The 13,534-nt window shown below is 39.5% G+C and overlaps 1 protein-coding gene across 10 annotated transcripts in view; it reads left to right on the top strand.

Moving 5' to 3' along the window:
- The window catches only part of ubr5 (ubiquitin protein ligase E3 component n-recognin 5), a 60,960-nt gene that overhangs the window by 14,539 nt on the left and 32,887 nt on the right, over positions 1–13,534 (top strand). For 6 of the 10 annotated variants that reach the window (XM_004915106.4, XM_018095169.2, XM_004915108.4 and 3 more), the window contains exons 5-17: positions 3,711–3,830; positions 4,617–4,806; positions 5,752–5,911; positions 6,336–6,485; positions 7,231–7,442; positions 7,726–7,842; positions 7,973–8,083; positions 8,337–8,491; positions 9,321–9,438; positions 9,830–10,014; positions 10,209–10,318; positions 12,767–12,879; positions 13,182–13,325. In XM_004915106.4, the coding sequence (XP_004915163.2) occupies positions 3,711–3,830; positions 4,617–4,806; positions 5,752–5,911; positions 6,336–6,485; positions 7,231–7,442; positions 7,726–7,842; positions 7,973–8,083; positions 8,337–8,491; positions 9,321–9,438; positions 9,830–10,014; positions 10,209–10,318; positions 12,767–12,879; positions 13,182–13,325 (1,885 nt within the window). The remainder of the gene's footprint in view (positions 1–3,710; positions 3,831–4,616; positions 4,807–5,751; positions 5,912–6,335; positions 6,486–7,230; positions 7,443–7,725; positions 7,843–7,972; positions 8,084–8,336; positions 8,492–9,320; positions 9,439–9,829; positions 10,015–10,208; positions 10,319–12,766; positions 12,880–13,181; positions 13,326–13,534) is intronic. The other 4 variants (XM_004915110.4, XM_004915109.4, XM_004915113.4 and 1 more) reach the window with 3 other exon arrangements.

The raw sequence follows: 13,534 nt of genomic DNA, 5'->3' as shown, positions 1-13,534 counted from the left end.
TTTAACACTGCTAATATCATGATGATCGTGTAAAAGGAGCACCCTGTGCCCTGTGTTTTATTATGGCAGTGTACAAGCTTAATTTACTGATGCAGAAAGCATCCTCTGACACTTTTCTGCTCCTTTCTGTTGTGTGGCAACCATGAATTGGTGCCAGAAAACATTTCTGCTATGATTGTGGCATTTGGATAGGGTTTACTAACCTTCTAGATTATGTGTGCCTATTTCTACATGTTATTAGCTGTACAACATCATTCTTAATATTGGCAACATACAGTGGAGGAAATAATTATTTGACCCCTCACTGATTTTGTAAGTTTGTCCAATGACAAAGAAATGAAAAGTCTCAGAACAGTATCATTTCAATGGTAGGTTTATTTTAACAGTGGCAGATAGCACATCAAAAGGAAAATCGAAAAAATAACTTTAAATAAAAGATAGCAACTGATTTGCATTTCATTGAGTGAAATAAGTTTTTGAACCCCTACCAACCATTAAGAGTTCTGGCTCCCACAGAGTGGTTAGACACTTCTACTCAATTAGTCAACCTCATTAAGGACACCTGTCTTAACTAGTCACCTGTATAAAAGACACCTGTCCACAGAATCAATCAATCAAGCAGACTCCAAACTCTCCAACATGGGAAAGACCAAAGAGCTGTCCAAGGATGTCAGAGACAAAATTGTAGACCTGCACAAGGCTGGAATGGGCTACAAAACCATTAGCAAGAAGCTGGGAGAGAAGGTGACAACTGTTGGTGCGATTGTTCGAAAATGGAAGGAGCACAAAATGACCATCAATCGACCTCGCTCTGGGGCTCCACGCAAGATCTCACCTCGTGGGGTGTCAATGATTCTGAGAAAGGTGAAAAAGCATCCTAGATCTACGTGGGAGGAGTTAGTTAATGACCTCAAATTAGCAGGGACCACAGTCACCAAGAAAACCATTGGAAACACATTACACCGCAATGGATTAAAATCCTGCAGGGCTCGCAAGGTCCCCCTGCTCAAGAAGGCACATGTGCAGGCCCGTCTGAAGTTTGCCAATGAACACCTGAATGATTCTGTGAGTGACTGGGAGAAGGTGCTGTGGTCTGATGAGACCAAAATAGAGCTCTTTGGCATTAACTCACTGTGTTTGGAGGAAGAAAAATGCTGCCTATGACCCCCAAAACACCGTCCCCACCGTCAAGCATGGGGGTGGAAACATTTTGCTTTGGGGGTGTTTTTCTGCTAAGGGCACAGGACAACTTATTCGCATTAACGGGAAAATGGACAAAACCATGTATTGTGAAATCCTGAACGACAACCTCCTTCCCTCTGCCAGGAAACTGAAAATGGGTCGTGGATGGGTGTTCCAGCACGACAATGACCCAAAACATACAGCAAAGGCAACAAAGGAGTGGCTCAAGAAGAAGCACATTAAGGTCATGGAGTGGCCTAGTCAGTCTCCGGACCTTAATCCAATAGAAAACCTATGGAGGGAGCTCAAGCTCAGAGTTGCACAGAGACAGCCTCGAAACCTTAGGGATCTAGAGATGATCTACAAAGAGGAGTGGACCAACATTCCTCCTAAAATGTGCGCAAACTTGGTCATCAATTACAAGAAACGTTTGACCTCTGTGCTTGCAAACAAGGGTTTTTCCACTAAGTATTAAGTCTTTTTTTGTTAGAGGGTTCAAAAACTTATTTCACTCAATGAAATGCAAATCATTTGCCATCTTTTATTTAAAGTTATTTTTTCGATTTTCCTTTTGATGTGCTATCTGCCACTGTTAAAATAAACCTACCATTGAAATGATACTGTTCTGAGACTTTTCATTTCTTTGTCATTGGACAAACTTACAAAATCAGTGAGGGGTCAAATAATTATTTCCTCCACTGTATTACACAATACTTTATAGAGATTATATGTCATTTGCATTAGCCTCTGCCCCCCGAGAAGATAGTGTAGATAGTTCCCTATATGGAATTGATCCTAGAACCCCAGAGTTGCAAGGTAGCAGTGCTAACCGTTGCACCATGGTGCTGTCCTGCCAAGTCTGCTGTCAGTTATGCAATTATTCTTTTATGAAGTATGGTGAATGGTATAGGAAATCAATCATAGTCTGGATCATGGGAAGTTTGGGGCTTTAAATCAAGTTTACTTGTGTCCTGTGCAGAGAGAGGCAGTAAAGTGGTTCCTTTGTAAATCGTACAGTTAAAGGGGTGAAAATGTAATTCTAAGCAACGTTACAATATGTATTGAATTAAACATTTGAGTAGCTTTAAAGTTATTTGTAAATTTAATTTCAAAGTGCAAACTGAAAGCAACGTTTCTGTACACAATGTAACAGGAGTCCTCCTCCAAGTCTGTTAATCAGCTTGCATGCAACATTGTTTCAGGAGTCAACCAGGATTGCAGAGATACTGCAATTAATGGTACACAGGTCTGCCCATTACCCAAAATACATGCAAGTCAGATATGTTTGGGGCAATTCTTTTACAATACAAAGGTGGTGGGTCAGGGTCCTCCTGTGTGGCAACTTCCTCTCCTTCCCACCTATACTCCAAGTTAGCAAAGCATTGGCACCACCCACATGGTTGCATTCAAAGAAATCTCTAGCTGTATTCATTACTGACATTTCCTAATTGTATATTAGCAAAGCCTAACATTGGGGCTCATTTATAATCACTCGGCAGATTTGCATCTGGTCAGAAACTCATAGCAACCAATCAGTGATTACATATTTCCAGACAATTTTTATGTTTAACAGTAAAAGCAGAGTTCTCATTGGTTGCTATAGGTTATTGCCCAGTGTTTATAAATGCCCCCCTGATTTAACATCCTTATTTGAAATGTTCAAATAGTTCTGATGTGAGTGTATTCCATCTTCACTTGCAATATGAATCAAATGTAATTTCTCTTTCTTGCGTCTTCTTCCTGGCTTTAGTCAGTGTTATTAACTAACAATTTCTGCCTTGCTTAAGACTTTCATTGTTCTTTCCTCTTGCTACAACCCTTCTTATCTCCTGTTAAATCCTTCTTTTAATGACATATCCCCTGTTCAGATATTAAGGGAAGTGAGGTAGATTAGTGACGAGGTGTAACACAGCTGGGGAAGTGACCACATTAAAGTACATAAACATGAAAAAAAACAAACCTCTTAGCAATTACTGAGATACCTTTATAATTATTTATAGTATACCTTTATTAGAGGTACATGTAAAGTGTTTAAGAAGCCATGATCACCATGCTTATTTTTGGACACTTTGGGCAACAAAATGCTATGTGTGACTTTGCCCTGAAAATGTTGCTTTTGTTCTGGAAGTTCTGTGTATTTTCCTTTCGTATGTGGCTTCCATTCTTTCAAAGAGCAGCTGTTCAGTCATGCTTTACAGCTTAGACTATAGTTATCTTTATACTGTGGCATTTTGTCACTAATTCATTCCATAAACCCACAGCTTGCAGCACTGCCCAGAGTAATAGGCCTAGCTGTAAGGACAGATACTTGAGAAGTACACTGGGGTTGGGTTGAAATTACAGTGCAAAATAGAAGTGTTGGACAAAGCATTAATCTCCCAAGGGTGTTGCTTAGGCTTGTATTTTGCCAGTCTAACACCATAAATCTAGACTTGGGCTCACAGGCTTTACATTTCAGCCCAGATGTTATTGCTTTTCCCATTTCTATTTTCTCCTTTTTTGACTGATGTGCCATTTTTTGTTTCCAGTTCAAAGTTGAGCAGTGGCTCAGGGGCAGGAAGGACATCCAGGCCAGGCAGGACTAGTGACTCCCCTTGGTTTCTGTCTGGTTCTGAAACTCTGGGCAGACTGGCAGGCAACACCCTTGGGTAAGTTTAATAGGGTTAAGGCTTATGCTGTTTATATATTAACAGACGTTGTACTACACAATGGCCATCCATCTGATATACATGCTTTCCGGATTTCTTTCCATAGAATATCAGTTTCTGTGATTGCCATATTGTCCGTATACGGCAGGCTCCTTCCTGTCGCTCATTTAGCTTTGGGAGATCAAGGGTTACACAACATAACTCTTGGTCTTCTTTTCCCGATTGCTGTGTTACTGACACACCGTATTAACTGTCTTGTGAATAAATTGCAACTAATGTGTCCATATAGACTGAAACTAAGTTTTCCTCTTCATATGGAAAATGCACTCCTCTCATGTTGTCATCAAACACCAAAGTTTGCCACATTTCATGTTTGCTTTAGAAATGTATTTCATGGCAACTGTGTAGATATAAAGCTGTAGTCTGTTTTCCACATAGTCATTAGGCAGTCTGGAGGCCATAAAATCCTTTGGCAGGGCACATCTGCCCCACAGGCCGCACAGCATAGTCTTAAATTAAACCAACAGCCTTGAAAAGACTCCACAGTCTTTTTTTTTTTTTTTTTTTTTTTAAGTTTTACATAAACACTCTTTGGGGGGAGAAAATAAAGTAGATGAATCGGGAGATAAGAACGGTTGATTAAAAATATAATTGGCTTAACTTAAGATCACAGAATATGATATGCATGTGAAAAGAATGAGTATTAGGTTTTTCTTATTCAAGTTTGTACATTTAATACCTTTAACCCAAAACTTTGCTTTGTTTTTCCTTTTTTCATTTCTTCAGGAGCAGATGGAGTTCTGGGGTTGGTGGAAGTGGTGGGGGATCCTCTGGCCGGTCATCAGCTGGTGCTAGAGACTCTCGGAGGCAAACAAGAGTTATCCGCACAGGAAGGGATAGAGGCTCTGGTCTCCTGGGCAGTCAGCCACAACCTGTGATTCCAGCTTCTGTTATTCCTGAGGAACTCATCTCGCAGGTATAGTCCTCTTTTATATTTCTAAGTAAATTCAAACTTTTATTTAAACCTACAATATACATGTATGTATGTATGTATGTTCTCAGATATTTGCTGTTTAATGTGATCGATTCAGAATAATATCGTAAGACTAAAGCTCAGCTTGATGAATGTACAGAAATAGCATTAAATATAGTGAGCCCACGCTTCTTTTCACAATTAAATGGTTTACTGTCAGCGCCGCATAATAGTCTTCTCTTAGTAGTTTGACACCCATATATTTGGTTACAAGCACCGGAGACTCATTTAAAGGAGAAGGAAAGGTATTTTGGCATTTTATAGCTAATAGATTAGTCACAATAGTGCCACCTAGAACGCTAAATTTATACTGCAGAATGCTTTACCATACCTGAGTAAACAGTCATAGAATCTCCCTCTGTTTAAGATAGCAGCTGCTGTTTTAGCTTGGTCTGAAAACACTTCCCTGCCTGCACACTGCTCCTGAAACAGCTCTAAGTTTAGATGGGAGGGGGTGAGAGTTGAGCTGGAACAGGGAGGAGAAAGTAGGGTGAGAGAGGAGCAAGCTGAGCAGACTCGCGCCGTGCCCTGAAGGATTTTTCTGAGTGCAGGAAGTTCTTTGTTTGATTTTGCCACTGACATGGTGAGTACATCGGGGCTGATTGGATGATTGGATTCAAGGTCTGTGCAGAATTTTCAGGCAGCCTGGTTGGAGATCACTGTACTAGAGGATGAGACTTTGTCCGTCCCATAAAATCTTAAGTTGCATGGTGAAATTTCCAGACAGAAGTCATATAACCAAAGTATCTCATGTAGTTTAGATTTTGACAGCAGCTTTTATTTGTATTCAGTGAGTTTGTCGTTTATTGGTTGTACTGGTGACCTGTGTTTATACCCCTGTTTGGCAATATATGCGTAACTGCTCAAGCCACTCTCTGTGTCGTGCAGGCACAAGTTGTTCTTCAAGGAAAATCGCGAAGTGTTATTATTCGAGAGCTACAGAGAACAAATCTTGATGTAAACCTCGCAGTTAACAATCTCTTGAGTCGAGATGATGAAGATGGGGATGATGGTGATGACACTGCTAGTGAATCTTACTTGCCAGGAGGTAAGTTCAGTTTAGCCATTTAGATTATCCAATTTCTAACAATCCATGGTAAGCATGCTGGTCATTATGTTACTGGAACCCGTTGTGTTTCAAGACTGAAATCTAAAAGAAGCTCAAAATTCTTTCGATTCTTCTAAGGGCATTGGAAATGAAGAGAATCAGCATTTTGCAGCCTGCATGATTTCCAGCTTGGTAGGTGGAGAGCGGAACTCTCCAAATTGCTTTTCCATTCACTTCATTCTGGCCTGTAAGTTTACAGTGCGTCCTGCCAAGCTGAAAATCGCATGGGTGGAAATATGCTCTGGGTAATCTGTCTTGCAGCGCCCTTATGTACGTAGATGACAGATTTTAGAATTTAATCCTAGGAGAAATAATGGTGTAATGTTTTTACTTTAATTACTGCTTATGATCCTTGTGTTTGTAGAAGATCTTATGTCACTGCTGGATGCTGACATTCATTCTGCTCACCCAAGTGTCATAATTGATGCTGATGCTATGTTTTCAGAAGATATTAGCTACTTTGGTTATCCATCTTTTCGGCGCTCTTCACTTTCCAGGATAGGCTCATCCAGAGGTAATTCTGAACCTTTGCTTCCCCATCCTGTATACCTGTAATTGTCCCTGTGATGCCTTTATTAGTACAGTTTGTGTAGGTTACACATAATGCAGCAGTGGAAACCAATCAAGGTAAATATTTCCTTTTTTTTTTTTTTTAACTATGAATACTAGATAGCTAGATTTGCATTTATGTAATGGTTGGTGGCATCAAGCTTTCTGTTGGGGAAGCAAATTATCCACTGCTTTTAAGTGTAAAATAGGGGGAGTCTGTCAGATTCCTGCCTATGGCCTTAAGAATGAGAGGGCCGTAACATAGCTACCAGTAGCCCTTCGCCAATTCTAAATTTAAATTTAGACCCTATTCTAAGTTTTTTAAATTTAAAGGAAAGAATACAATTTAAAGAGCCAGTAACACCAAACAATGAAGAGGATTGATATATATCATTTGTAATATTTGTATGTATTATTTTCACATTGTTGTTCATTACTGTGTCTGGATGCACAGTGCTGAATTACATTTAAGGTAACACAGCTTTTTGAACAAATTTATTTTTAGGTGCCTAGTTTTTGGCATCAAAGGGAAATTATTTTTAAAAGTGCAGGCCGGGCATAGAATTAGATTTATATGTACATAACACATTTTCAATTTTTGATGTTACTGGCACTTTAATTTATAGGCTTTATTTGCTGCTAGATAAGAAGGGTCTCAAATAGAGATTGGCTTACTTTTATCCCACTGGTGTGACCCAATTGCATACCAGTTCTCCTTCTTCCCTTAGAGAGAGACTCTGAACTGTTGCGTGAACGTGAGTCAGTGTTGCGTTTGCGTGAGCGGAGGTGGCTTGATGGGGCCTCGTTCGATAACGAAAGAGGCTCCACAAGCAAAGAAGGGGAGCCTGCACTCGATAAGAAGAACACTCCCATACAGAGTCCAGTGTCACTGGGAGAAGACCTGCAGTGGTGGCCTGAAAAGGTATCTTTATAACTAGTCCCAATAAAGGTTTATATCACAATCAGAGTTCACAGAGCACTTTCACTTTTTTTGTAAATACTTCTGTATACCTTTATTTTATATACAGCTTCTGGAGTCACTAAAGCACTTTGAATTGCTTGATTTTCCTTAGGGAGGCGGGGGGGGGGGGGAATATTCATATTCAGTGGACGTTTATAAAACCAATAACAAGTCCACTGCTCTTTCAGTAAGTCAATATAAAGTATAGTTAAAACTGCTTTTTTTGCATATGCTGTCTCTGTAGGACGGTACAAAGTTTATTTCTATTGGAGCACTTTATTCTGAGCTGGTTGCTGTGAGCAGTAAGGGAGAACTTTATCAGTGGAAGTGGATGGAGTCAGAGCCTTATAGGAATACACAGGTATTTAGATTTCTCTATATGCTATTAACTGTATTCCCTATTATGCTACTTGTAACATTTTATCGAATTCATCATGCACTATGAATTTATATATCACAAATGGAATTAAAGAGTTTTATTTTACTTCCAGAATCTGTCATTACATCATCCAAGAGCATCCTTTTTAGGCCTAACAAATGAGAAAATAGTCCTGTTGTCAGCAAATAGTATCCGAGCCACAGTCGCTACAGAAAGCAACAAGGTTTGAACAGTGTTCTTGGCTTTTCTTTGACGCTTATTTGTTTTTGTCTGCTTATTGTGTCCTCCAGTTTCTGTCTCACTAGGGCCCAGCTTTGTTTTACTTGGCAATTGCTTCTGCTCCAGCTGGGGGCCATACATATTGTTTCTGTTATTTATGTATTTTTTAATGTTCAGTTTAAGTTCTTGCACAGTTCTGTGTGATATAAAAGTGTCCTTTAATTGTAATGAGTGCTTATTCCATTTTCTCTTTTAAGGTTGCTACTTGGGTTGATGAAACATTAAGTTCTGTAGCCTCAAAGTTAGAGCACACAGCCCAGATTTTCCCAGAGCTACAAGGAGACAAGATTGTTTCATTGCACTGTTGTGCGCTTTATACCTGTGCGCAGTTAGAAAATAACCTTTATTGGTGGTGAGTATAATTTGCTTGATTCAAAATAAAAAAGCAGGAACAGGGAATTTTAATTTTGTATAAACAATATCCTAAAGCTGGCCATACACGCACCAATAGCTTTGTATGATTTTCAGACTGTGTGTGGCCTCCCAATTATCGTCCTGATAATTTTCATACAATGCCAATTGCTCGTTTAGCCGATAGGCCAGGTTAGAAAATTTCGGTCAGACGAAGATAAAATCTGCAAATGTGTTGTGTATCTGACGATATCCTTGGGGGACCTTAATGCATTTCCAGGACATCACTTTCATATGATTGGTGTTTGCCAACTATTTCAGAACTATTATGTTCAGAACATTCTCCGATTTGTTATTTTAAGGGTGTTATCCTACAATTTCAGTCTGAATGTTAGTTTTATATTGTTACATTTAAACGTACGATTGATATCCGAACATTCGTCGGAAGAAGACTAAAATCTGAACATGTCATGGAACTGCCACCTTAATGCGTTTCATGCTTAACCAGCACTTAATCATAGGCTCCCATGGGATATCTGTGAACACCCAATCTTTTTGTGTCTGGCTACCATTTATATACTTGAAACTTCTCCCACCTCTTCAGTAAAGTCAGCTGGGACCGGGTACCACAGGTATAGGAAGGACAGCTTGCTGGGTAGAGCACGGGTTGGGAGGGAGGGTCGGTGCGTGTATTGCTGCTTTACTGCATTAGACTTCAGGGAGCAATGTGTTTTTTATTTTCCCTAATTTATTTGAATTTTAACTTGTTATATGCTGATTCACAATGCGTGCCTGAATAAGAAATTAACAAGTCAAATTTTTATTTTCAGGGGCGTTGTTCCTTTCAGCCAGAGGAAGAAAATGCTAGAAAAAGCACGTGCAAAGAATAAAAAACCCAAATCCAGTGCCGGAATTTCATCCATGCCAAATATCACAGTTGGGACCCAGGTGAGGAAACTCTAGTGGGCTTTCATATCTTGTTAGAGCAGTTTTAAACCAGCCCAAGGCCACCACAGCCCTTCAGATCTGTGGCTACAAAGGTGCCTTAAGTAGCCTCCAATTCTTTTCTGATTCCAGCCACATGATCAATGCTCCGGTCAGTCAGATGAGCTTAGGGACCAACTCAAAATATATACAGTATGCATATATAGCACACAATGCAAGTGCAAGTATGGTTAGTAATTCAGAGGCACATTGCCGGACAGCATAGAAACCAGTGTAGATTGCATCAGAATAATAGTTTTCATTTAATTTTATGTAAATGGTGTTAATTTTATGTAAACATAAAAAGGTGTGTAATCCTAAAGGTTATAATTAACAATTTACATCTTTCTTGCAGGTATGCTTAAGAAATAACCCTCTCTACCATGCGGGAGCAGTTGCTTTCTCAATCAGTGCTGGGATTCCCAAAGTAGGAGTATTAATGGAATCGGTGTGGAATATGAATGATAGCTGCAGGTTCCAGCTCCGTTCTCCAGAGAGTCTAAAGAACTTGGAAAAAACAAACAAAACAACTGAAGCCAAGTAAGTCCAATGTTTTTATTTGCAAAGAATAAGTACTTCATTTCACTTCATTCAGTTTGTATATTTGTGTGTCTCTCCTTAATCTCCGCAATCTGCATTAAATAACATTTTTTTTTCTGATCTCTGCCCTGTTGGTTCTCACTGCTGAAGTGGTGGGGATTGTTTAACTATTATTTTTGTTTGCCTTCTATAAGACCTGAAAGTAAACAGGAGCCTGTAAAAACCGAGATGGGTCCTCCACCATCTCCTGCATCTACCTGTAGTGATGCGTCTTCAATTGCTAGCAGTGCCTCAATGCCATACAGTGAGTAGTCTTTATGTACAGCCTTCTCTGTGACATTTTAGAAAGTTTAGTGTGTGTGGTTTGCTTTGCTATACATAGGCAAGGAAAGCCAAAGTATTCATTATGTGTAACAAACCCCCTTGACCCCAATTGCCTACTTTACTTGACTGTTACCTTCCCTGGAGCTTGTAAATTCTGCTTTTGGTACTGAATCATGCCACAATCTTTCTGCCCCAGTGGCACAGGATTCTTTATTGTCTCTAATTGGTGCTGCATATGTATGCACCCCCTCCAGCACAGACAGCTTAAGCTGTACGTGACCAGTAAATATTACAGCACAGACCAGTTTCAGATCGGCAGTAGCTGTGTAATGGTATTTAGAAGCCCCAAGGAAGGTGGCAGCCAAAACAGTAGTTAAAGGAAAACTTTACCCCCAAACAATGTAGGTCTGCCAACACAACATCACCCGGCAAAGCGTTCCATAACCTCACTGTGAAGAACCACCTACGCTGCTTCAAATGAAAGTTTAGTTAGTCTAGTCTAAAAATATATTGCATAAACAAGCTCATATGTAAAACCCTGCTTCATCTAATTAAACAATTTTCATAAAAATAGAAGAATGTGCTATTGGGTAATCCTAAATAGAAAATTGACATTTTAAGAATTAAGGGCCGCCCCCTGGGATCATAGGATTCGCAGTGCACACAAACAAGCCAAGGCACACATACATGCTAGGCCCCATCAGCCAATGAATGGGCAAAGTTTTGTCTTTTTGCTCCCACACTACTTCCTGTTACAATTAGAGCTGCATTATTTCCTGTCAGCTGATCTCTGAGGGAGCACACAGCCCATCCCTAAATGGTGGCTCAAGGGAAAGGATGTAAAAGGGCAATATTTACTGATAAATATATATTCCAGTTTGGAGAGAGTCTATATTAAGTGGTCTATTAAAGAATATCTATTAGTCAGCTAACTTTTTTCACATGATCTGGTCATGCCCCCATATTGCAAAATTCTGGTCAGCAGTGACCAAATATCTGTCAAACAACTTAGCCTTCCCCACTGTGACTGCTCCTGAAACCTGCTTGCTAGGAGTTCTAGATACTATAATTGCCCAAAATAGCTCCCGGTTACGCTACAGAATATTGCTGTTCTATGCCAAAAAAACAGTTGCAATGCATTGGATGGGCACTACCCTCCCCACCGTTACAGCCTGGAAGAATCTAGTGAATGTTGTTGTTCCTCTGTACAAACTCACATACGAGAATAGGGGCGCGCCCGATAAATTCGATAAAGTGTGGGGTCCTTGGTGTGACCTGGAGGGAAACTGAAGGACTCCACTCCCACTCACATGGTAAAACCCCCGACGCTCTTCCACTCCTCTCCATCACATCCTGCAGCACATCCTTTAGCTCAGTAGGTAGACGAACCCAATCTTATGTAACTGCTGCCAGAATCATGCTTAAACCTTATATTGTCACATCTTCCCCTTTGATATTTGTAACAAGCCTTAATGACAGACCTGAAAAGAAAGACCAGCATATTCTCTTTAATGTAATGTTAAGTGTGTTACTTTGTTTTGTTTGTATGAAAAGCAATAAAATATACCTTTCAAAAAAAAAAAAAAAAAAAAGAATATCTATTGGTTAAGTATTCATTCTGAGGGTATAGTTTTCCTTTAACAATGAACACCGAATGGTTGACACTTATCTTCTTGTCTGGTTAAAGCATGTGTCCGTATTTGGGCACTTTACAGATGTTTAAAACATTTCTGCAAATTCATACCTCCCAACATTTGGGGGGAAAAAAGCAGAGTGGCAGTTTATTTACACTTTTTCGGGGGTTTGGGGTCTTGTTTTATGTGTCATTACAGGTTTGCTAAAAAGGTGAAATTGCAAGTCTCCGTTCCCCCTAGAGACCTGTTTAGCTTATTAGTTACAATTGTATCTAAGTGCAGGTGTTACGTATTCTGGGCTCAGCCAAAAGCTACTTATCTAATTAAGTTTTATAAACTGGTATACTGAGAAATTAATTTTTATTTTTTTTTGTCTTTGCAAGCTGTTTATAATTTTACCATATAAGTATGTGTCTGATGCGTTTACATTCCCTATCTGATGCCCCGCGTTCCTCTGAGGGAGCTGCCATATGTGTACAGCAGTAGTCTGTTAGTGTTAGGAGCTATAACTGACAGGTTGAAAAGGTACAGCTGATGGCGAAACAGGTTTATGAACTTTAACAATTACTTAAAAAAAAAAGCAGACCTAACTGTAAAAAATAAACATGACCTATATGTGACTTTTAATGTAGATCAGTATTTTAAAGAGAAGGCACTTGAGCATAACTGTTAAGCATAGGGGCTGGTGCCTTGACTCTTACTTAAATGTGCTGGGCAATAAAGGTATAATAGGAGAAGTTTGATAACAGAGCACATAGGTTCAACTCACTTCACATTGTTTTGTTTCTTTCAAGAGCGAAGACGATCAACTCCTGCTCCTAAGGAAGAAGAGAAGGTGAATGAAGAGCAATGGTCCCTCAGAGAAGTTGTTTTTGTTGAAGATGTTAAAAACGTTCCAGTTGGGAAGGTTGGTAAAAATAATTTTTGTGCGATTACGTTAAAGGAAATACTGTCATGGGAAAACGTTTTTTTTAAGCAAAATGCATCAGTTAATAGCTTCTCCAGCAGAATCCTGCATTGAAATCTATTTTGTAAAAGAGCAAACAGATTTTTTTTATATTTAATTTAGAAATTTCACATGGGGATAGTCATATTCTTCATTTCCCAGGGTGCCACAGCCATGTGACCTGCGCTCTAATAACTGTTTAAAAGGTAAAATGAAGAAAGAAACACCAAAGTGACATTCCATTTCTCTCATCTGTGTTTTAGGTACTTAAAGTTGATGGGGCCTATGTTGCAGTCAAGTTTCCCGGCACTTCCAATAATTCTAACAATCAGTGCACCCCTGGCTGTGATCCAGACCCATCCTCTCTGCTCCAGGATTGCAGATTACTAAGGATTGATGAACTACAGGTATTGAAACTAACCCCCCTTTCATTCTACACATATTCTGTATTTTGTGACATATTGATTTCACTTTATAAGGCCAGATTATATACAGTATTGAAAGTAAGAAGTGAAGCTAGTTCTTTATGAAGTTCTTGCAGAGCAAAATTCACATTCTTGTTCATTGCCGTGAAGATTTACAGCTGGCTTCATACACATCCTTGGCCATGTTTACG

The sequence above is a fragment of the Xenopus tropicalis genome, chromosome 6 (assembly GCF_000004195.4).
Source record: "Xenopus tropicalis strain Nigerian chromosome 6, UCB_Xtro_10.0, whole genome shotgun sequence".
Lineage (NCBI taxonomy): Eukaryota > Metazoa > Chordata > Amphibia > Anura > Pipidae > Xenopus > Xenopus tropicalis.
This window is presented reverse-complemented; position numbering and strand designations above follow the sequence as displayed.